At 45.6% G+C, this 24,777-nt stretch overlaps 1 protein-coding gene across 1 annotated transcript in view; it reads right to left on the bottom strand.

Moving 5' to 3' along the window:
* Positions 1-5,404: 5,404 nt before the first annotated feature.
* Positions 5,405-24,777, bottom strand: part of LOC137535839 (zinc finger protein 721-like) — a 58,481-nt gene continuing 39,108 nt past the window's right edge. Inside the window, exons 10-11 of the mRNA XM_068257726.1 lie at positions 14,505-14,874; positions 5,405-7,388 (exon numbers count right to left, since the gene is read on the bottom strand). Coding sequence (XP_068113827.1) covers positions 6,205-7,388; positions 14,505-14,874 — 1,554 coding nt within the window. The 3' untranslated portion in view covers positions 5,405-6,204. The remainder of the gene's footprint in view (positions 7,389-14,504; positions 14,875-24,777) is intronic.

The raw sequence follows: 24,777 nt of genomic DNA, 5'->3' as shown, positions 1-24,777 counted from the left end.
TGTGTACAGAATGCCTCACCCAGTGCATCTTAAAAGCAGTCTGCAGCAGTGTCCTAGATTCCTTTATCTGCATTTTCCTGTAGCTTAAAGGATACCCGAAGTGACATGTGACACGATGAGATAGACATGGGTATGTACAGTGCCAAGCACACAAATAACTATGCTGTGTTCCTTTTTTTCTTATTCTGCCTTACTGTAACGATTGTGGAATTCTCTCCGTGATCAGCGCACAGGACGTGCGCTGACACTGCGGAAATCCTCCACAAGTGTATAATTTGAGGGAATCCAGCAAAAGGTGCAACGCACCTGTAGAGGGAAATTCCTGTCGGCAGGTGGAGCTGTGGAGTGCAGAGGAACAGCTCCTCTGCCCTGCCACAGACGCCAGACAGGAATTGTACATAGGGAAGAAACGCAGGGCAAGATAGCCCTGAAAGAGAGAGAACAAAGCAACAGAGGGTATGTGTGTCCACCAATCTAGTCGCCACCCTGCGACGATGAACACACAACCATGAAGACCAGGTGAGAAGGCCAGAGATGGCGATTGCTAACAGTGACACAAGACCGAATAAGCACAGATGAGGAATGTATGTATGTCCACCAATCTAGCCGCCAACCTGCGACGGTGGACACACAACAAAGGAAACCAAGTGAGAACGCAATCACAAGAGAAGCGATTGCGAAAGAGAATGAGCACAGGGACAGAATGTATGTATGAGAGCGGCGATTGCCAGAGGTGACACAAGGCTAAAGCAAGACAGGGCATGAGAGTAGCAAAGGCACAGTAATAATACAATGAGAAGATAAGGAAAATAACAAACGCTATCTAAACGCGAACACCGCACTCATTCGCAACAGCGAACGCGTTTACTGCGCAGTCTCCACGTGTTAAGCACAACAGAGACAAGCACGCCTAACTAACCACCGACAGACAAACATGAAACAGAGAACACGAGCGCTTGCTTAACGGTTACCTCACCGAGCCTCCAGCAAGCGTTCGTATCAGACAAGACAGATACACGAAAACAGGAACAAGTGAGAGATACGATCCACTGCTCTTTCCGCCAGAGCGAGTGCGATCCAAGTAAGGCAACAGAGCTAGCAGGATCCCCTGCTCTTTCCGCCAGAGCAAGTGCGATACAAGTATAGCAAGAGAGCTTAGCAGGATCCACTGCTCTTTCCGCCAGAGCGAGTGTGATCCAAGTATAGAAACAGAGCGAGCTGGATCCACTGCTCTTTCCGCCAGAGCAAGTGCGATACAAGTATAGCAAGAGAGCTTAGCAGGATCCACTGCTCTTTCCGCCAGAGCGAGTGTGATCCAAGTATAGAAACAGAGCGAGCTGGATCCACTGCTCTTTCCGTCAGAGCAAGTGCGCTCCAAGTACAGCAAGAGAGTAGTAGATCAGAAGGATCCACAGCCGCTACTGCTAGAGGCTAGTGTGATCCAAGCACGACAGACAGACAGAACAGGCAATACAAAAATACAATCCTGACTGCCCTAGCAAGGATGCCTAATGCAGTCCCAGGAATTACTCTAAGCTAATCTTCAAACGATAAGCATGGCTGACACTCCAGGAGTGTTTCACAGGACAAACCCTTATGACCAGCGACGTACTGTGGAATCGCATGGTATATATAGAGCAAGCCTACAAAGGATGTGGCTAGGCAATTTGCATGACAAACGTATGCAAATCCCTCAGCAGCAGCAAGCTGCAAAACTGACAAAAGGTCTCTTTTCCAGAGACCTGCAGAATGCAGACCTGAACAGTGGTCAAAAAGCTGCCTGCCTGCGCAGGCAGCTGAGCGGATCATTACACTTACATAGTTAAATATCAGGTATGTAAGTGGCTGACTCAGTCCTGACTCAGACAGGAAGTGACTACAGTGTGACCCTCACTGATAATAAATTCCAAATATAAAACTCTTTCCTAGCAGAAAATGGCTTCTGAGAACAAGAAAGAGATAAAAAGGGAAATTTCTTATCAGTGAGGGTCACACTGTAGTCACTTCCACATCTTAAGTATCAGTCTTTTTTAATCTTGGTTCAGATTTGCTTTCAAGTGGAAAGGAAAACAGAGAAATGCACCCTGTATGAATTAGTGTATAGCCTGTCTAATTCCCCCTCACCTAGGCCTGAATGATTTTAGGAAAATATTGAATTGCACGATTTCTGTCAGAAATTGCGATTTCTATTCGATTCACAATTTTTTCTTGCAGATTAAATCTTGTAACTCTGGTTCTGCAGCAGAAGCCATGGCCCAATTCACAACAAATTTTCAAAGCAGGAATAGCAGAAGCTATTAGTGAGCTTGGCATAAAGGTGTAGGTCCCGTGATCACGTGACTGCCACAAGAAGACAGCCCCAGGCCCGCCCTAACACAACAACTGATCCTGGGTCGGTGATGTGAGCAGCTTGTGGGTCAGTCCAGTCCTTCTAAGCCCGCTGTGCAGTAGGACTGCAGTAATGACAAACTGCTTAGTAAGACGGTACTCTTACCACCTCTGGATATAGGGGCAGAGAGCAAGTCAGTGCAGTGAAGCTCGTGCAGTAACAGCTCGAGCTCGCTGCTCCGCACACAGTAGTCAATGTTTTTCTTTAAAGGTTATTAAGCTGTTGCATATCTTTTACAGCAGAGAGGAAGTTCTGAGTTCAGGTTTGCTTGAAGGGAGACATAGGGGTGGAGCTTATGATAGCAGGGTGTGGTGGTGTTAGTGTATGATAGGGTGGGCATTGCTTAGGGTAATGTGGCAGAGAGGGAAGAATTGGCAGGCCCATGCAGAGTGTGAAGCGGGGGGGGGGGGAGGGGGGGGAGGGGGGGGGTGGAGTTAGTCAATGATCCACTGAGGTTGCACACCAATCATCATCTTCCTCCTAGGCATTCTATCTCTATTGTGACAGTGCCGTCTGTAATCACATGACTTCGTGGAGATGGAACACCTGGAATACAGAATGCCCAGAAGGATGAGGACAGCAGCTTATCTTCTCAGTGGGTCCTGGAGAGATGATCAATCCTGCCTCTGACACAGGTGACCTGGATTCAAATCTGGGTTCTTCCTGTTCGTTAAAGTGGATCCGAGATAAACTTTTACTCATTGCATAATTGTGTTCCTTTCATATAGTTTATAGGGCATTCCTCAAGCCAAATACATTTTTTGTTTTGCTTTAATACTCTAATTCCCTATAAACTAAACAAGCCTCGCCCACAGCTTTTTCACAGTGCTTTGGCACTCAGTCCCATGTAGCAAGGGCAATGGGAACTCATTCTGGGCAGGAGGAGGTGGAGGTTACTAGCCAGAGATTTCAGAGGCAGAGAGGAGGAAGGAGGAGTGAAGTTTTCACAAGTTGAGGGCTGGAGATACGATCAGCTTGCCTGTGTGTAATGTGACAAACAGAACACTGCTGAACTCATTGTATCACAGGAATAAATAATCATAAACTGTTGAAGCTGTATGCAGCTAGATTTGCTGTGTAAACGATCTAAACTTTAGATAAGATATATAGACAAGTTACTTGGTATAGTTAGTTTCTCATCTTGGATCCACTTTAAGCCAGCACCTGTTCAGTGAGGAGACCTTGGGCAAGACTCCCTAACACTACTACTGCCTATAGAGCGCGTCCTAGTGGCAGCAGCTCTGTCGCTTTGACTCCAACAGGAGAAAAGCTCCGTATACACGTTATTTGTCTTGTCTTGTTGTCTCTTACCGGTGTTTGCCAACTTTCTGGTTTATTGAATGAGGGGTGCCTCGATGGTGGCGGCGTGTGCTTCAGCTTATGCCTATATACACTGTAGGGGACAGATTAAAGACTTACAATTTACAACATGTGTAACTCCAATCAATGAGCTTTGCATTGCCTCATTGATAATAACAATGCATTAATACATTTTTAATACATTTTAATGATGTAATTAATAATACATGCTATCACTACATGCAGAGGAACAAAACACCTCACATTGAGGAAACAATATACAATATGATCACATAGTCTTTCCAGCCCCTTCTAATTAGCATTTGGGGTGCAGCACTGAGGCATTGGGGTGTATCTGCATTATTTGGCATGGTGTATAATATGACCTGGGATTGCATCTGACTTCTAATACTTTATCTATTCCTGCTATCATATTTGTAGTATTATCATGTAAAATAGTTGCCAATCATCTTCCTCTGTGAGGTTATATCAATAGTTCTATAATGTTATCCCTAAGATTATTTAGATAAAACAAGTATAGTATTGTACTGTATTAGTTATCAATAAAAGCAGGATTTTTAAAATCAGGATCAGGATGTTACCATTTATTACATAGCTTAAAAGAAAAAAAGAGTAAGCTATCAGCCAATCAGCCGCCTTCAGATTCTATTCCTGTGCACTCTGCAGGAGGCTCTTCATGTTTTCTGGATATATAACAAATGCACAGAGAGGGGGAAATCTCATTTCCTCAGGTCAGTCTGGTTGAATGGGAGCTTGTAATATTTCCACATGGTGGACGGGGCGTGCGCGGCCGCAGCGGCTTTCAAAAACGCCGTTCCGGCGTTCAGAGGTGATGCTTCTTTCTGCTGCCTGCCTTTGAAAAGGCCGCTAGTGCGGCGAAACATGTAAGGCACATCGGCAGCTATCTCCCCTGGGCATTATCCAGTGAGCCACTCCATACCCACGCTTCAGCATCTGGATCCATCTACGCACATGGGATGGTAACTATGAATCCTTGCATGGCTTGCCTGTCATCTGTCGCTTACTGAATCCTTGCTGGCAATTCACCTCATTGGGCCTTTGGCTTGTTACATTGTGCTCCTTCCATCTTTGCTTAAGGCTCTGCATCCCTGCGATTGGGGGACTGTGAAATCACATATCCATGTCAGCGTACAGAAACAGTTTGTGGCGGCTCCAGTTCTTGGCCACATGCTCTTGATCTCAGACTCTGGGACCTGCATGTTTATGCTGATATGCTCTACGGGAGCCTCCTTTTGAACGCCACATGTCACAGTATGTATATACACCCCTTTATGATGTGGGTGCCTGTCATATGCCTAACAACCAGCTCCATTGTGATGTGACTGGATTTCTTTAGGCCCAGCCAGCTTCCTTCCTACAAGTGGATTCATATCAGCCAACCTCTTTTGCCTATAAATTACTATCTGTGGAGTTTTTGTTGGAGTGGAACTCTTTTTGCTTGCGGGGTATTGTGAGGACTGCAGCCTTACTATACCAAAGATTTTGCCCAGTGGGATTCTTTCACTGTTTTTAAAGGGGATTCTAGTTATATATATATTTATTCATTTTGTGTGTCATTATACATGTAAAGATAATAAAGATTGTTTTATAATTTCTTATGCACCCAAGAGCCAATTCTCTTTCTTTGTTAGTATAATATTTCCACATATGATCAAATAAACTCAAGAGATGAAATGAGAGTAACTATATGTGTAACAACAGCAACGGTATATAGAACTTTCCTGGAGAATACTCTACAATATCATATATAAAGCCTGTGTATGTAACAGTACTTTGTATGGTTCTGATCCAGCTCTGAAACATGCCTGAGGAAGAAACTTAAAGTTTCGAAAGCTTACAAAGGAATCTTGTACAGTTAGTCATTAAAGGTATCACCTAAACAACTTATGTTGTTATGTCAAAAGGATTGAAGTCTGACAAAGACTGCACAGCCACAAGCTTACGCTTATTCTTTTAAGTTAGCCTATAAATGGTATCATCCTGATTCAAAAATTCTTGCATGTAAAATGTGGTTAATTCAGCTCCCAACCAAAGCAAATAATTCTCTTTTCAGCTTTCTCTTGTTATCAGGAGTGTTTGTTCAGTCAGATAAAAGTGTTTTGAATTTTATTTATTCTTCAGGAGCTATTGCTGCATGGGACAGTAGATCATGCGTCATTTGCATAGCTAAAGCACCTGGTTTATCAAACCTTGCAATGAATCAATTAAAAAAAACACAGGCAAGTTCTATCTAGGCTTAGTCCTAAATGTACCCATAGTTATCTCATGAAGTCACCTCAGCTAAGGGACTTGATCACTTTACAAACCAAACACACTAATTGACCTGAAAGAGTCCTTGGGATCCTGTGTAAAAATGCTTCTATGTAAAAAAAATAAAAGTGTATAAGAACACTTATGGTCAAGACATTTCCCACACTCACCACAAGGGTCAGATATGCAGTAGTTTACCCAGAGTGAGTATATGAATTGGGCTTCTAACCAGTGTGAGTTCTCATATGTCTAATAAAACTTCCTTGATCTACAAAACATTTCCCACACTCAGCACATGAAAAGGGCTTCTCACCAGTGTGAGATCTCTTGTGTCTGGTAAGATCAGAATTCTCTACAAAACATTTCCCACACTCAGCACATGAATAGGGCTTCTCACCAGTGTGAGATCTCGCATGTCTGACCAGATGTGATTTCCGTATGAAACATTTTCTACACTGAATACATGGGTAGTGATCTCTCTCGGGTCTGCTAAGGTCTGCCTTGTGTCCAAAACATTTCTCACAGGGAGGACATGAATCTGGCTTCTTACCAGTATGAGTTCTGTTATGTTTAACAAGGCTTCCTTTATCTCCAAAAGATTTCCCACACTCAGCACATAAATATGGCTTCTCACCAGTGTGTGATCTCTCATGTCTGCTAAGGTCTGATTTTCGAACAAAAGATTTCCCACACTCAGCACATGAATAAGGCTTTTCACCAGTGTGAGATCTCTTATGTAGAGTAAGGCTTCCTTGCTCTCCAAAACATTTCCCACACACGGCACATGAATATGGCTTCTCCTTAGTGTGGGATCTCTTATGTCTCGCAAGATCTGATTTCTCAAAAAAACATTTCCCACACTCAGTACATGAATTAAGCTTCTCACCAGTGTGAGATCGCTCATGCCTTAAAAGATGTGATTTACGTATGAAACATCTCCCACACTCAGCACATGAATAGGGCTTCTCGCCAGTGTGAGATCTCTCATGTCTGGACAGATGGGATTTCTTCGTGAAACATTTCCCACACTCAGAACAGGAATAGGGTTTCTCACCAGTGTGACATCTCTCGTGTTTAACAAGCTCTGATTTCCATAAAAAACATTTCCCACACTCAGCACATGAATGAGGCTTCTCAGCAGTGTGAGATCTCTCATGTATGACAAGACCTGATTTCTTAACAAAACATTTCCCACATGATGAACAGGAATAAGACCCTCCAGCAGGGGGAGAGCTGTGCTGGGTATGAGGCCCCTCAGGGTTAGACAGGTAAGGAAAGTCTGGGGGAATACTTGGGGTAACCAGGATATCTGCAGGAGACTCTTGTCCAGTGACATCATCATCCGTTGTACAGTCTGTGGATACAGAGAGACGAGTCTCTGAGAGGCTCCTGATGCCGGGACTCCGCCCTGCAAATAGAGAAACATCATCACTTCCGTTAGAGAATTCTGAGGGGAGGAACAATTATCATTAGGGATGTCAGTAATCTGCTGATAATTCCAAGATGATGCCAAATTTATACAAATGTAAACACAGCTTAAAATTCAGCCAATCAAATGCATTTCTCAGCAAATGTGGTTAGGTGCATACAATTTGCACTATATTTGCATATAAGTCCAAGTTATGTGCACCAAAGGTATAGGCCATACACTGAAAATCACTAAATTGTTCATTTTGTGAGACAATGTAAGCAATATTTTACTCGTGACAACAGACCTAATGCTGGGAATACACAATGAGATTTTTCAGCAGATTTACTGACAAATCAATTCTCCTATTGTTTTCCCGATCGATTTCCATTCATTTTTATGAGAAAATCGATCAGAAAAACAATCAAAATCAGATCGAACCTGTTTGAAACTATAAAGCCATTTATCTGCCAAAAAACCGCATTGTGCATTCCCAGCATAAATGTACTTATAGCAAGAAATGTGTGTTATGTTTGCAGAGCAAAGTGGTGTCACTTAAGGTGCCCATACACTGAGCCGATTAGCGGCCGGTCGATCGCAAAACGTTTGACCAATCGATCGATTTGCGGCCGATTTCGATTGATTTCAATTGATCTGACATGCTGGAAAATCTAGGCTGATCTGTTGAGATGGCTTATCATTTTGCATTGGCCCTAATGGAAATCTGATGGCAAAAAAATGCCATCAGATCGATTTGCAATAGATTTCAAAATGAAATCTGTTGGAAATGTGTTCCTAGTAAAAAAAAAAAAAAATCCTAAACACATCACATAGATCAGAAATCTATCTGATGATCTATCTGCTGCTAATCTAATGAATGTATGGCCACCCTTACTCATTCTTATTACCGTTGTATACAATGTTTACACTACTGCAACCAATCTGTGTACAGTAATTCAGTGACCATTATCAGCTTATTACAGGCCGGTAACACTAAGTCACCCCTACTGTGACCAGTCTGTGTACAGTAATGTGCAGTGACCATTAAGGTGGCCATACACTGGTCGATTTGCCATCAGATTCGACCAACAGACAGATCCCTATCTGATCGAATCTGATCAGAGAGGGATCGTATGGCTACCTTTACTGCAAACAGATTGTGAACCGATTTCAGCCTGAAACCGATCACAATCTGTTGTGGTGGTGGTGGTGCTGCTGCCGCCGCTCCCCCCCCCCCCCCCCGCCGCATACATTACCTGCTCCGCCGGCGCGACTCCCAGGTCTCTCTCCGCTCTTCCGCTCTGGTCTCCGGCTCCAGCATGCTTCACTTCTTCCTGCCCGGCAGGAAGTTTAAACAGTAGAGCGCCCTCTACTGTTTAAACTTCCTGCCGGGCAGGAATAAGTGAAGGCATGCCGGAGACCAGAGCGGAGAAGAGCGGAGACGAGCGGGGGCAGTCGCGCCGGCGGAGCAGGTAATGTATGCGGGCTCTATTGCGTCGGTCGTCGGGCACTCGAACGCCGCTAGCGATGCGCTCTTTACCCGCGGGCGATCGACGGTAATTTTCCGCACGGCGCGATCGACGGGATCGGACGAAATGAATCGAAATTCGGCGTGTAGCGCGAACGATTGGCAGCAGATTCGATCCCAGTGATCGAATCTGCTGTCGAAACGGCGGTAAATCGGGCCAGTGTATGGCCAGCTTTATCAGCTTATTACAGGCCGTAACACTAAAGCAGGCCATACACTGGCTCGATTCCCGGCCGTTTCGACAGCAGATTCGATCCTGGGATCGAATCTGCTGCCAATCGTTCGCGGTAAACGCAGCCGCCGATCCGATTTCCTCCCGAAATCGGATCGGTTCGTCGATCGCGCCGTGCGGGAAATTACCCTCGATCGCCCGCGGGTAAAGTGCGCGTCGCTAGCGGCGGCCGATCCGATCAAGTATACATTACCTGAGGCTGGCTCCCGGGCGTCTTCTCCACGCTGCACGGCTCTGTTCCGGCTCCATCCATCCCGGCGCTTCCTGTGTCACTGCAGTGACCAGGAAGTTCAAATAGAGGGCGCTCTATTTGAACTTCCTGGTCACGGAGTAACACAGGAAGCGCCGTAATGGAGCCGGTACAGAGCCGTGCAATGCGGAGAAGATGCCCGGGAGCCAGCATCAGGTAATGTATACGGGGGGGGGGGGGGGGGGGGGACAGGCGGCAGGAGCAGCTCAGCAGATGGTGAATTGGTTTCAGGCTGAAATCGATTCACAATCTGTTTGCAGTAAAGGCAGCCATACGATCCCTCTCTGATCAGATTCGATCAGATAGGGATCTGTCAGCTGGTCGATCTAATGGCACATCGACCAGTGTATGGCCACCTTAAGTCACCCCTACTGTGCCCAATCTGTGTGCAGTAATGTACAGTGATCATTATCAGCTTATTACAGGCCAGTAACACTAAGTCACCCCTACTGTGACCAATCTGTGTACAGTAATGTATAGTGACCATTATCAGCTTATTACAGGCTAGTAACACTAAGTCACCCCTACTGTGACCAATCTGTGTACAGTAATGTACAGTGACCATTATCAGCTTATTACAGGCCGTAACACTAAGTCACCCCTACTGTGCCCAATCTGTGTACAGTAATGTGCAGTGACCATTATCAGCTTATTACAGGCCAGTAACACTAAGTCACCCCTACTGTGACCAGTCTGTGTACAGTAATGTACAGTGACCATTATCAGCTTATTACAGGCCAGTAACACTAAGTCACCCCTACTGTGCCCAATCTGTGTACAGTAATGTACAGTGGCCATTATCAGCTTATTACAGGCCAGTACCACTAAGTCACCTCCACTGTGACCGATCTGTGTACAGTAATGTACAGTGACCATTATCAGCTTATTACAGGCCAGTAACACCAAGTCACCCCCTACTGTGACCAGTCTGTGTACAGTAATGTACAGTGACCATTATCAGCTTATTACAGGCCAGTAACACTAAGTCACCCCTACTGTCCCCAATCTGTGTACAGTAATGTACAGTGGCCATTATCAGCTTATTACAGGCCAGTAACACTAAGTCACCTCCACTGTGACCAATCTGTGTACAGTAATGTGCAGTGACCATTATCAGCTTATTACAGGCCAGTAACACTAAGTCACCCCTACTGTGACCAGTCTGTGTACAGTAATGTACAGTGACCATTATCAGCTTATTACAGGCCAGTAACACTAAGTCACCCCCTACTGTGACCAATCTGTGTACAGTAATGTACAGTGACCATTATCAGCTTATTACAGGCCAGTAACACTAAGTCACCCCCTACTGTGACCAGTCTGTGTACAGTAAAGTACAGTGGCCATTATCAGCTTATTACAGGCTATTAACACTAAGTCACCCCCTACTGTGACCAATCTGTGTACAGTGACCATTATCAGCTTATTACAGGCCAGTAGCACTAACTCCCCCCTACTGTGATTAACCTCCCTAGCGGTATGGATGGCTTATTTCGTCCGTAACCGCTGGAGGGCACCGCTCAGGCCCCACAGGGCCGATTTGCATAATTTTTTTTTAAACACGCAGCAAGCACTTTGCTTGCTGCGTGTTAGGGCCGCTCGCCGCTACCCGATGCGTAGCAGGCCCCCCCCCAGACCCCGTGCGCAGTCTGGCCAATCAGTGCCAGGCAGGGCTGAGGGGTGGATCAGGACTCCCTGCGACGTCATTCCGCTCGTCGTCATGGCGAAGGGGGAAACCCTAAAGGAAATCCTGTTCAGAACGTGATTTCCTTATGGGCAAGCGCGCCGACGGCGATCGGAGGGGTGGGAGGGATGCGGCGGGGAGGGGGGAATCATGTAGCTAGCGCTAGGCTAGCTACACGATTTTAAAAAAAAAATAGATACAAAAAATACTGCGCAGCAGCCTCCCTAGTGATCTTAATAGAACGCCAGGGAGGTTAATCTGTGTACGATAATGTACAGCGACCATTATCAGCTTATTACAGACCAGTAACACTAAGTCACCCCTACTGTGACCAATCTGTGTACGGTAACGTACAGTGATCATTATCAGCTTATTACGGACCAGTAACACTAAGTCACCCCTACTGTGACCAATCTGTGTACAGTAATGTACAGCGACCATTATCAACTTATTACAGGCCGGTAACACTAAGTCACCCCTACTGTGACCAATCTGTGTACAGTAATGTACAGCGACCATTATCAACTTATTACAGGCCAGTAACACTAAGTCACCCCTACTGTGACCAATCTGTGTACACGCAGTACAGGATGAGGCTGGGCCGTATAAGGAATTTCACAATCGCGGCGCATCGCCGCCTCTGCCCGCCCCTGTCACTCTTCCTTCACAGAGAGTGGCGGGGAGAGGTGGCGATCCGTGCAGCGATTGATGTCCAGGAAATGCCGGCGGATGGCCCCCTGGGTGATTTGGGAGCTCTGCAGCCCTTGTTTAGCGGTGGGGATGCGGCGGATTACTTGGGAGCACTGAATCGAATTATAAGGGCCACAAAATATTGTTTCGAGGGCCGCAAATGGCCCGCGAGTTTGAGACCCCTGGTGTACAGTAATGCACAGTGAGCAATATCAGCTTATAACAGGCCAGTAACACTTAAGGGGCCCATACACTCAGCCGATTTTCTGGCCGACCGATCGATCGTTTGCAAATCGGTTGGCCAATCGACCGATCGATGGCCGATTTCGATCGATTTCGATGGATTTCCATCGAACTGGCAGGGTGGAAAATTTAGGTCGATCTGATGAGATTGCTTATCAGTTTGCATTGGCCTTAAAGGGACACTTAAGTCAAACAAAAAAATTCACCTGGGGCTTCCAATAGCCCGCTGCAGCTGTCCGGTGCCCTCGCCATCTCCCTCCGATCCTCCTGGCCCCACCGGCAGCCACTTCCTGTTTCGGTGACAGGAGCTGACAGGCTGGGGACGCGAGTGATTCTTCGCGTTCCTGGCCACAATAGCGCCATCTATGCTGCTATAGCATATATCATATACCATATAGCAGCATAGAGGGTGCTAATGTGTCTGGGAACGCGAATAATCACTCGTGTCCCCAGCCTGTCAGCTCCTGTCACCGAAACAGGAAGGGGCTGCTGGCGGGGCCAGGAGGATCGGAGGGAGACAGCGAGGGCACCGGACAGCTGCAGGGGGCTGTTGGAAGCCCTAGGTGAGTAAAACTCATTTTTTTTGTTTGACTTAAGTGTCCCTTTAATGGAAATCTGATGGCAAAAAAATGCCATCAGATCGAATTTCAATAGATTTCAAACTGAAATCTATTGGAATTCTATCCTGGTAAAAAATGTTCTAAAAACACATCAGATAGATAATCAGATGCATTTCTTATCTATCTGCTGCCAATCTGACGAGTGTATGGGCACCTTAAATCACTCCAACTGTGACCAATCTGTGTACAGTAATGTACAGAGAGAATTATCAGCTTATTACAGGCTGGTAACACTAAAGGTAGCCATACACTGGTCGATTTGCCATCAGATTCGACCAACTGACAGATCCCTATCTGATCGAATCTGATCAGAGAGGGATCGTATGGCTACCTTTACTGCAAACAGATTGTGAACCGATTTCAGCCTGAAACCGTTCACAATCTGTTGCAGTGGTGGTGGTGCTGCCGCCGCTCCACTCGCCCGCATGCCCGCATACATTACCTGCTCCGCCGGCGCGACTCCAGTCCCCAGGTCCCCGCTGCTCCGTCTCCGCTCTGGTCTCCGGCCCCGGCATGCTTTACTTCTTCCTGCCTGGCAGGAAGTTTAAACAGTAGAGCGCCCTCTACTGTTTAAACTTCCTGCCCAGTGATAAACTTCCAGATCCCAGTGATCGAATCTGCTGTCGAAACGGCGGCGAATCGGGCCAGTGTATGGCCACCTTTAGTCATCCCCACTGTGACCAATCTGTGTACAGTAATGTACAGTGGAGTACACAGGGTCAAGAGACAGAAGGGAAAGGAGAGGTGGTAAATGCAGAGCTGTGGAGTCAGAGTGGAAGACACTTTTGGGTCCTAGACTCGGAAGTCAACAAAAAAAAATATATACCGATTCTGACTAATAATACATTTAAATTGTAAAAAAAAAAAGTTCAAGTGTCCCATTTCACAAAACATTAGCCATAATAAAATGCTTCTAATCTGCTAATTATGACTACGCAAAATTTTGCATACATTTTCTTAATTCGGGCTATACGTAATGACCATTTGGACATTCAACTGATTTTGTGTAATCCATTTGTAATTTTGCGTAAATCTTCTTGTAATTTTGTACCGATTTAGAGGTTAATAGCAAAGTACTCATACATGCGATTGTCACCAAAATTGCTAAGCAAAAAACATTTTTTAAAGACCTTGTAGATTTTGAAAAAAAATGATTTTAAAAATTCAAAGAAAAGGTTTTTAAACTCTGAAAATGTGTTCAAAAACCATTTTGCGTTTGCATTTTTAAAATCTGTGCTGTCTCTGCTTACCCCCCCCCTCCCCCTGTCCTATCTGTCCCTCGTTGCCTCAAGTGCCCCCTCTGTGCCCATTCCTGTCCTAATGTGCCTCCTCCTGCCCCCCATGTGCCACCATCTGTTCCTCTTTTCTCCTCTGTTCTTTCTCCTATTCTCATATCCTGCTACCACTGACCCCCTTCCTCATGCTGCCAAGGCAGCCCCTCACCTCCCGCGATACCCCACACCACTCTGGGAGGCTTTCTGTGGTCTCTGTCACTCTCATATTCATTGCAATAGTGACATCATCATGCCTGGAGCTGCGTTCATAATGGCAGGTCATTCACTGCCAGCCATTCAGATACATAGCCTGTATTCACTCCCTGCCTGAAATGTATTCAGTATGGGGGTAACTTCTTGCTCATGTGAATACTTGCAAATACCTTCTGATTAGGAAAGCATAATTGCACTTGGTATAGTTGTTTTAGTAGAGGGAGTGTTTAGCTACTATTCACTTCAGTCTCCACTACCCCCAAACATTACCCACATTCTTACAGCCCCTTATTGGCTTCATGTGATCTATACTGTGCCCAGCAGGGACATAGTTCTTATGCAGCTTAATATATATTTTAGATATCTAATGTTTATCACTTACCTGTGCTCATCCCTGTAATCATGTATTCCTCCTTATATGCTCTCATCATGTCACCCTCCTGCACAGACTGCTGATCATTCCTCACATACATCTCTTCTTCTTCCTCTTTAATTGTCCTAATTATGTAATCTTCCTCCATAGACTGCTGATCACTTCTCACATAAATCTCTTCTTCCTCCTCTTTAATTGTCCTAATCATGTAATCTTCCTCCATAGACTGCTGATCACTCGTCACATACGTCTCTTCTTCTTCCTCTTTAATAGTCCTCATCATGTCACCCTCCTCCACAGACTGCTGATCACTCCTCACATACATCTCTTCTTCTTTAATCAGTTTTACACGCATGATTTCTTCACCCATACTACAAATCTGAAAGATAATAAAAAAAATAAAAAATAAAATAACGTGTGTGTGTGTTTGTGTGTGTGTGTGTGCGTGTGTGTGTGTGTGTGTGTGTGTGTGTGTGTGTGTGTGTCCACAGGCACTTTATCTCACCCCTCCGCTTTTCTCTATCAGATTGGGATGGGGGTAAGTGACCAGTACTTTGTCTGGCAGCCTCCAGCATTGAAAGTCTCTTTACTATTTCACACTCACACCAGAACAGACTGCAGACTACATACTGTAACTTAGTACATAAACACATAGCAGCAATATTTACCATGTACCTAACATCACAGATAGGCATGTACCAAAGTCAACATTAGTCAGTAAAGATGTCACTGAGGTGCAGAATAAATTCAGACAATTAGTATGAAAATCTCTTGTAAAATAGAAAAAGCTCATCTTGCAGCGGAAGCCTTTGGTTGGTCCATTTTCAAGTTTCAGTTCATTTGCAGTAACATTTACATAATAAATGTCTTGTCACTAACTTTACAATCTAAGTTTACAATCTAATCCCTGCGGTCTTGTCACTAACTCTCCACAGAGGATATTACAATCTAATCCCTGCCGCCTTGTCACTGACTCTCCACAGAGGATTTTACAATCTAACCCCTGCCATCTTGTCACTAACTCTCCACAGAGGATCTTACAATCTAATCCCTTCCGTCTTGTCACTAATTATTAATAATCCAGTCCCTGTCATCCATCATGTCACTGGGGGGGGGGGGGGGGGGCTTTGGGGGGAGTGTGTGTATGTTGGGGAGGGGGGGGGGGGTGTGTTAGTATCCTGTTGGTCAGGAGGCGACCAGTGATAGTTGGCCTTAGGCAAATCCAGACCTGCTTACATATCACACACTTATACAGTACGTGTTACTGAAATCCACTCAGCAGTGCAAATGTGCCCATTAAAGAAAATCTGAAAGACAAAAAAGACCCTCTGAGGGACATGTACCTCGGGAAGGGGAAGCCTCTGGATCCTAATGAGGCTTCCCCCGTTCTCCTCCATTGCAGTGCTTGAATCCCTCGAACACCGGGGAGGTATATTAACCTTTCCATTCGGGCTCAGGGTTAAATAGCCGAACATGATCGGGTCCGCTCTACTGTGCGGGCAACTCACACCTGCGTAGTAGAGAGGACTGAACGGAAAGCCACTGCTGCGTCTGTGCTGGAGCAAAGGAAAGTAAATATTGCAGGCGCTACAGCAGACAGGCTTGTCAGCTGTGGTTTCGGATGAGCCACCGCTGGAAGGGAGGGAGAGAGGAGGACAGTGGAAGCCTCATTAGGACCCAGAGTTTTTTTTTTATTACTGCTGTGGTCGATTGTAAACAATTACTTTGGAGAGAAAATTATTAGCAACCTGATCAGACTAATAGAATCAATCCAAAATTTGAATCAATGTAATGATATTCATCGTAAATCGCCACCATTTACAGTACCCGATCAGATCAATCAATCACACAGCTGATCATTCAGGAGATTGTACAATTAATGTGCACATTTAAACATTTTGATGATTCCACATCTACATACTGTGATGGAACGTTCATATTATATTCACACTGTTTCCTGTATCTCACAGACCAGCCAGACACCTCATTTCACAATACACAAATACCCCACATAAAAGTAGCCATACTTTCACAGAGTTCTGATCAATCAACAGAAAGATCACAATTTTTTCTTGGATCAAAAATATTATGTAGATAGATAAGAACTCAATCACAGCAATCCACCCACTAAATCCCCTCATGTGTGCTGCACTAGGAGCAGTGGCTGGCCAGTACACGGATAGAGACACCTCCTCTGACACAGGAGACCGGGGCTCATATCCTGGCTGCAGCAGCAGCTGATCAGTAAGGAGGCCGGGGGTGAGACTCCCCGCTGCTCCAGGGTGGCTGCTGTGTATCCCCATAGTGGCTGCTGTTCCCAAGTACTGTGACTCTTATAGGAGATTAATTTATAACATAGGCTAACACACAAAAAAGAGTAACGAAAATTACCTCTTCCAAACACGTGTTCCCGCTAATTCCCACTGTGGTTCATCACTTCCCGTAAATGGATTCACTTCTTCCTGAATGTGCGTTCCACCTAGGAGATGTAACGTCCCCATCTTGTGGTGAATAGGCTAACTGCAGCCTCTGTTTGTGGAATCACCTGCACTGAGCCATCTATAATTATCATTACTAATACGCACAAGATCCTCATGTACAGACACATCACATTCTGTTATTATGATAATAATTTTAGCGCCAGATAGTTGCTGTAGATGGAGAGCTGCCATATGGATGTGGCTCCATAGTTACAGGTAGTGTCAGTTTGTTGCACCAGCCAGGGAGGAAGAGGCAGAATTACTGGAGACATTGTCTGGACTGGGATGTCCACTTAATCCCTTCATATCTCTCCTGGGACTCCCATTTTCTTCTGGTCGTGCTCCTCCCCTGAGCAGCTGACAGACTGGCAGCCGGGTGATGGAAGACATCTCCTCCCTCCACTATTACTGAGCTTATGGGAAGTATCCTGGAAATCAGGTGACTGGACAGAGTGCAGGCCCAGCCCACCCATGATGCCAAGTGAGGCGTCTTCCTCAGGCAGCGGAAGTCTGGGGGTGGCACCAGGCAGAATCACGATGTGTGCCTGGCCTGCCACCACCTGGCTTACGGCCACCCACCTGGCAGGGGGGTGGGGTAGGGGGGGAGAATGATGCCATGAGGTGAGCTGGAGGGAGTAGCAGCCAGGAAGGGGAAGCAGCGAGCACAGCGTTGAAGAAGGGTCAAACCCCACCTCACCTGGGTCACCCTCGTTTGCTCTCCCCCTCCAGCTATTAGCACAGCATGTGTGTGTCAGGCAGCGGGCGGGGAAGGAATGACTCACCTCTTCCTTCCTCTTTGGGTTCCAAGCGTTGCGTTCCACAGCTCCTCACTTTCTTCAATGTATTTCCACAGTGTACAGTGGGTGGCACAGAGGAGGAGACGAGTTGTGGAACACAACGCTTGGAACACAACGAGGAAGGAAGAGTTTGCCTCAGGTAGCAAAAAGTCTAGAACTGGCCCTGATGGGGTGACAGCTCAGATGTGAAATACAATGTGGACAGATTTGGTATCGTTGATGAAGACATGACCATTCAGGTGCCAAGCTTCATGCTGGCATCAGAAATTAGTGATGGGGAGACGTAAAAGCAGAAACAGATTATTTAACATTGCCTTAAAGGACAAGTGAAGTGAGAAGAATATTTCTTTCTTTTATTTATTTATTTATTCAGTTTAAACAATACCAGTTGCCTGGCATTCTGCTGATCTATTTGGCTGCAGTAGTGGCTGAATAACACCAGAAACAAGCATGCAGCTAATCTTGTCAGATGTGACAATAATGCCAGAAACACCTGATCTGCTGCATGCTTGTTCAGGGTCTATAGCTAAAAATATTATAGGTAGAGGATAAGTAGGACAGCCAGGCAACTGGTATTGTTTAAAAGAAAATAAATAGAGCAGCCTCCATATTCTCTCCTCTTTACAGTTGTCCTTTTAAGCAGGGCTGTGGAGTCGGTACAAAAGTCTTCCGACTCCAACTCCGACTCCTCGATTTATGAAACCACGACTCCGACTCCGGTTACCCAAAATTGCTCCGATTCCGACTCCTCGACTCCGACTTCTTAGTCTAATACTTAACAGAGCTGTGGATTTTGTACAAAAAGTATCTGACTCCCACTCCTCAGTTTATGAAATCAACGACTCCGCCTCCAACTCCGACTCTGGGTACCCAAAATTGCTCCTTGACTCCGACTTCACAGCCCTGCTTTTAAGTATACTTGTAGTTACACATGTAGGTACAATTATCTGTATACTCCCCCCCCCCCCCCCCCAATTTAGCACCATAAACTAAAGTAGACTTCCACCCTAGGAAGCCATTTGTGATGTAATAACAGATTTATGTCTATGACACCCAATTTCGGATTGTATGCATCAGACATCACATTTAGCAGCATGTACTAAAAAAAAAAACATAATTAGGTTCAGTGTCAGCTTCAACATAATAAGGGCCTGGGCAGACTATCACATTTACACAGGTGGCGTTGCATTTTACAATACCCCTTGCCAGCTACATTGCTCTGTTCCAGCGCTGCTCCCATTCACCTACACTGAATAGCACAGCTCTGTATTAACCTCATGCAGCAGTGTGTGGGTACAACCAACCTCTACTCAACACATAACTGTGCCCATCAGGCAGTGCTGCCTATATATTGTCTAAAACTACTAAAGGAAACTTCTTACATCCCAGCGGTCCAGCACCGGGTCATTTCTACATTGTGCAAGCATGGACGAGCATATCTGTACTGGGCATGCACAAGTAAATTCAGCACATGCCTAGTAAAATAAAGTCACTTGTGCAAGGCTATTTTACTGTGTGCACAGGCAATTTTACTGGGCATGTGCGGACCTTACTTGTGCTTGCCCAGTACAGATACACTCACTCACTGTCACACTTGCGTACTGAAGAAACCTGTTCAACCAGAAAGGAACCCAACACTGGAAAGGTGGGGTATAGGAAGATAGAGGAAACACCTGGACTATCCTTTTCTTCTGTAGAGGCACCACAGCTCCAAGCAAGCCCTACATTCCTTTATGGGAGTGCTACAGTTCCCAGCATGCTTCTCCCCTTCATAGAGGCACCACAGCTCTCAGCATGCTCATCCCCTCCATAGAGGCACCACAGCTCCCAACATGCATCTCCTCTTCCATAGAGGTACCACAGTTTCCATATAGCATTGGGTTTTCCCACAGGGCCACAGAGATGGCTGTTGGGCCCCCCAGGCCTCTTCCAATGTGAATAATGGTCCCTTGGGAACCCTGCAGAACATTTTCAGTGGAGAGCACTCACCTGTCTGGCCAACTTGCTTTCTCTGTGTGCTTCATCCTCATGGGTGCCTCATCTCTGTCACCTGATAGCATGTACATCTGAATATCAGTCCTGTGTCTGTGCAGCGTAACATTGCTGGAAGATAAATCCCTCTCTTCTTATCTTACTAGACTTTGTGCTTCCAGCTCAAATCCCTTCCTGTTTCCAGAATATAAAACAAAGACACAGAGCGACAGAGAGAGGGGAATCTCCTTTCCTCAGGTCAGTCTGGATGAATGGAAGCTTCTAATATCCCAACATCTGCAGCTCACAGCAAGCAAAGTCCCACCTGTCTGAAATATGGAGCTTCCAGAGGTTCTGGGGACTGACAATCATCCCTGCAGTCCATTATAGAACTGGGGTATTTCTGATTTATTCAGCACCCCCTGTTGTGTCCTCCATTAATAGGTCTATGTGAGATCTCTGATGTGACTCCAAATGTGATTTACACTGCCACCACTTCCCACACTCTGCTCTTTAGTTGTCACCGGAGTAAATTCTCTTCTGTATGGCAAGATGAGATTTCTGCCTGAAGGATTTCCCACACTCAGCACAGGAATATGGCCTCTCCCCGATGTGAGGTCTCTGATATATGACAAGTTGTAGTTTATACATGAAGTTCCACAGTTACGCCATGAATATTACTACTCATCTGAGTGATTTCTCTGATGTACAGAAAATTTTGATTTATCCTGAAAACATTTCCCACACTCACTACATAAATACAGATTCTACCCTGGGAAATGCTTCTTTCTCAAATAACTGAACAGGTATACAGTGAGAAACATAAGTATATGAACACTCTGTGATTTGGAAAATTTCAAAGATATGTTACTCTGCCTTTAAAGAGGAGCTGTTAGGTATAGGGTCTCAGAGAAAATAAACACATATATCAGTAGCTAAAGATTGGCTGTACTTACATTACATATGCATTTCACTGTCCACGTTTGGATTTCACAGAATTTGTATATAGTATATGCAGAGAATGATGCTCCTGACAGCTCATGGCAGGTTCCATGTTTGTGAAGCCAAATGTGTCGTCATGTCCTGCCTGCTTCTGATCACAGAACAGCTCATACTGAATAACACTAGTTTGCAGTGAATATTAATGAGCCATGTGGCTAGGAACAATAGCTGACTCCTGCAGTGTACGCTGCCCCGAGATTTATCTGTGCTGTGGCTGGACTGAGTTTTAGAAGCTGCTGAAACTTGATCCCGTCTTCTCCTTAGCAGCCGAGGGGAGGGCCCCAGAATGCTTTGCAGTATGTTATGCGGCTTGCGGCTTGCTTAGGTCTAAGCATTGCTGATAAGCATACATCAAAGGTAAGAGAGATCTTTATCTTCAGTAATGTCTTTTTGGCTTCCTTCTAAACTGTTTAACCCAGGAGACTAGAGGTTTAAATTAGCTTCTGCAGCCTGACAGTTACTCTTTAAAAAGTCCACCCCTACTCCAATCAATCTAAATTAGTAGCACCTGTCTGAACTCTTTAAAGACACCTGTCCACCCCGCCTTCAACAGACTCCCACTACTACCATGGGAAAGACCAAAGAGCTGTCAAAAGACACCAGAGAGAAAATTGTGGACCTCCACAGGACTGGAAAGGGCTACGGGGCAATTGCCAAGAAGCTTGGTGAAAATAGATCAATTGTTGGAGCAATTGTTAGAAAATGCCTAAAGACGAATGTCAGTCTCCCTCGGACTGGAGCTCCATGCAAGATCTCACCTTATGGGGTATCACTGAGGCTGAGCATTAGAAAGGTGAGAAATCAGCTCAGAGCTACAAGAGAAGAGCTGGTTAATGACATGAAAAGAGCTGGGACCACAGCTTCAAAGGTCACTGTCAGTAGAACACTACGCTGTCATGGTTTCAAATCATGCATTGCACGGAAGGTTCTCCTGCTCAAGTCATCATATGTCCAGGCCCGTCTGAAGTTTGCCAATGACCATCTGGATGATCCAGAGGAGGCATGGGAGAAAGTCATGTGGTCAGATGAGACCAAAGTAGAAGTTCTTGGTCTAAACTTCACTCGCGATGTTTGGAGGAAAAAGGATGCGTTGCATCCCAAGAACACCATACCTACTGTGAAACATGGTGGTGGTAGCATCATGCTTTGGGGGTTCTTTTCTTCAAAGGGGACAGAACCACTGCACTGTATTAAGGAGAGGATGAATGGAGCCATGTTTTTGTGAGATTTTGAGAAACAACCTCCTTCCCTCAGTCAGAGCATTGAAGATGGGCTGTGGCTGAGTCTTCCAACATGACAATGACCTGAAGCACACAGCCAGGATAACCAAGGAGTGGCTCCAAAAGATGCAAATCAAGGTTCAGAAGTGGCCTAGTGAGTCTCAAGACCTAAATCCAATAGAAAATCTTTGGAGGGAGCTGAAACTCCATGTTGCTCAGTGACAGCCACAAAACCTGACAGATCTAGAGGAGATCTGTGTGGAGGAGGGGGCCAAAATACCTAGTGTGTGCAAACCTGGTCAAGAACTGCAGGAAATGTTTGACCTCTGTAATTGCAAACAAAGGCTTCTCATGGACATACCCTTTCCTTTGGGAATCTGAGGGTTTGATGCATGATACAGTGCTCTGATATATGATTATCGTGCGGTACATGTGACACTTAGTGCTACAGGGTATGCTTGGAGGGCTATGGATATATGGCTCCCACGTGCATTGTTTTAGGCTGACCTGATGTTACCCCTCCCCCCGTGGACTACTGGTTGGGTAGGAAACTGTGAATGCCCCAGGTTACTGCCCTGCAGGGTGGCTTCACATCACCGAAAGAAGGACTAATAGCAGAAACAAAATGCATGCATTAATTCACATCTGTAGATAATGGTTTGAACAAGGATAGCAATTTCTTATATCGGTATGAGGTTGATGGTATTTAATGCCATAATTCTTTTTCAGCCTAGACAATATTGCATCCATTCTGCTTGAGGCTAACTTTTGAACTCTGAATTTTCTATGCCTCTTTGCCAGGCAGAGTCTCAGTTATGTGAGGAATGAGTACACAAAGGAGCTTATCTATTTGTCATAAATCAGCTAACATCCTCTCAACACCCCTTTTGGATGTCTTGTTTCAATGAAGGTATTTTAATGACACCTATTTATGCTTGCAAGAACAATCCATATATCCCCTTTTGATGCTGCATGAATATAGCTGTGAGGGTCGACATCTTGTCAGCATACAGGATTCGAATCTGATGAAGGCTGAATAGCCGAAGGCTTACTCTTATTCTTTTAAGATAGCCAATAAATGGTATCATCCTGATTGAAAACTTCTTGCTATGTAATCGATGGACATTGGAGTTATACCTTCAATGTGAGCTCGGCAATCAAGGGGCGGGTTTGTTATGGGGAGGTTTCCTAGATGCATGGTGCCTCCCACTTAAATGTCTGCGGCCAATGAGTGAGTCATCCAGGCACTGGGGAAGTGGGGTGTAGGCAGCTCACTGGGTCCGTGTTTGCTGTCGCTTAGCAACAGTCACTGTGGTGAGTGACGCACTTCTGGTCCCATGACCCGTGAACTTTCTGTGGATATATGCGGTGGCTTTGGACAGCGTCCTACGCTATACACGGAGGTATGCTTAATGCCTCTGCTGGGGTTATGACTCTCCAGAACAATGTAAAGGCACCTAAAGCCCTGCATGCTGTGCTACATATTTGTCCTACAGATAAGTCCGAGCAGGTATTTTACATTTTTGGGGCAGACTTATTGAGGCTACTCCTGCTGCCACACCCACATCACACCCTCCCACTGATAAGGGTATTTAACCTCCCTGGCGGTACGCAGTTTCCGATGCTGCGTCCACGGGAGGATTTTTTAAAATAAAATTTGTTTTTAATGCCTAAGCTAGCACTTCGCTAGCTAAATATGATCCCCAAGCCCCCCGGCACCCCTCTGATATCCCCGATCGCCACGGGTAATATTTACACGTGAGAGCCGCAGCTTCAGTATTTGGCTTCAGTCGTCGCTATGGCGACGATCGGGACATGACGTCATCTACGTCATGACGTCATGTGCAGTCCCGATCCTCCCCATAGTGAAGCCTGGAGCTGATTGGGAGGCTGCACCATCGCAGGATCCCTGGGGGGTAAGTATACCGGCTGTGATCGGGGGCGATCGGGCGGTGGGGGGGACCGGCGGCACATGAGAGGCATATTTAGCTAGCAAAGTGCTAGCTTAACCATTTAAAACAAAATGTATTAAAAAAAAACACTCTGGGGGCCATGCGATCCTCTCCGGCGACTAGCCCGTGCGTAGTTTGGGCTTACCGCCAGGGAGGTTAAAGGACAACTGAAGTGAGAGGGGTATGATGGCTGCCATATTTATTTCCTTTTAAGCAATACCAGTTGTCGGGCTGTCCTGCTGACCCTCTACCTCTAATACTTTTAGCCATAGACCCTGAACAAGCATGCAGCAGATGAGGGGTTTCTGACATTTTAGGTCAAACATCACAAGATTAGCGGCATGCTTGCTGCTGGTGTTATTCGGACACTACTGTGGCCAAATAGACCAGCAGGGCTGACAGGCAACTGGTATTGCTTAAAAGGGAATAACTATGGCAGCCTCCATATCCCTCACACTTCAGTTATCCTTTAAGGATTATGAGCTGGGCAACATTCAGCTATGACTTGGGCTGTTAAGGTGTGACAAAGAATAGAAGGCTCCAGGAAACCAATTGCAAAAATCTGCCTGGTCATATCACTTCCTAGCACTTCCGGCTACTGGCTTCCTTAGGGACGGCCTTTCCTGGCTTTATCTTGTCCAGATGTTCTGCTGCTACTTCTCAGGGTTATTTGTAATCTGATTCTGTTCAGCTACGCATTGTATTTATAAGGCCAGAAGAAGGGTTACTCAGGCCGAAACAAGGCGGCATTGTCTCCTAAGAAAACACCAAGCCTTGTAACATTTCAAGCTTTAATGGGCCTAAGCTGATTATTATCGTTATTGGAGGTTTATCACTATTGAAGAGTATGATTGTGCATA

The sequence above is a fragment of the Hyperolius riggenbachi genome, chromosome 10, assembly GCF_040937935.1.
Source record: "Hyperolius riggenbachi isolate aHypRig1 chromosome 10, aHypRig1.pri, whole genome shotgun sequence".
Classification (NCBI taxonomy): Eukaryota; Metazoa; Chordata; class Amphibia; order Anura; family Hyperoliidae; genus Hyperolius; species Hyperolius riggenbachi.
This window is presented reverse-complemented; position numbering and strand designations above follow the sequence as displayed.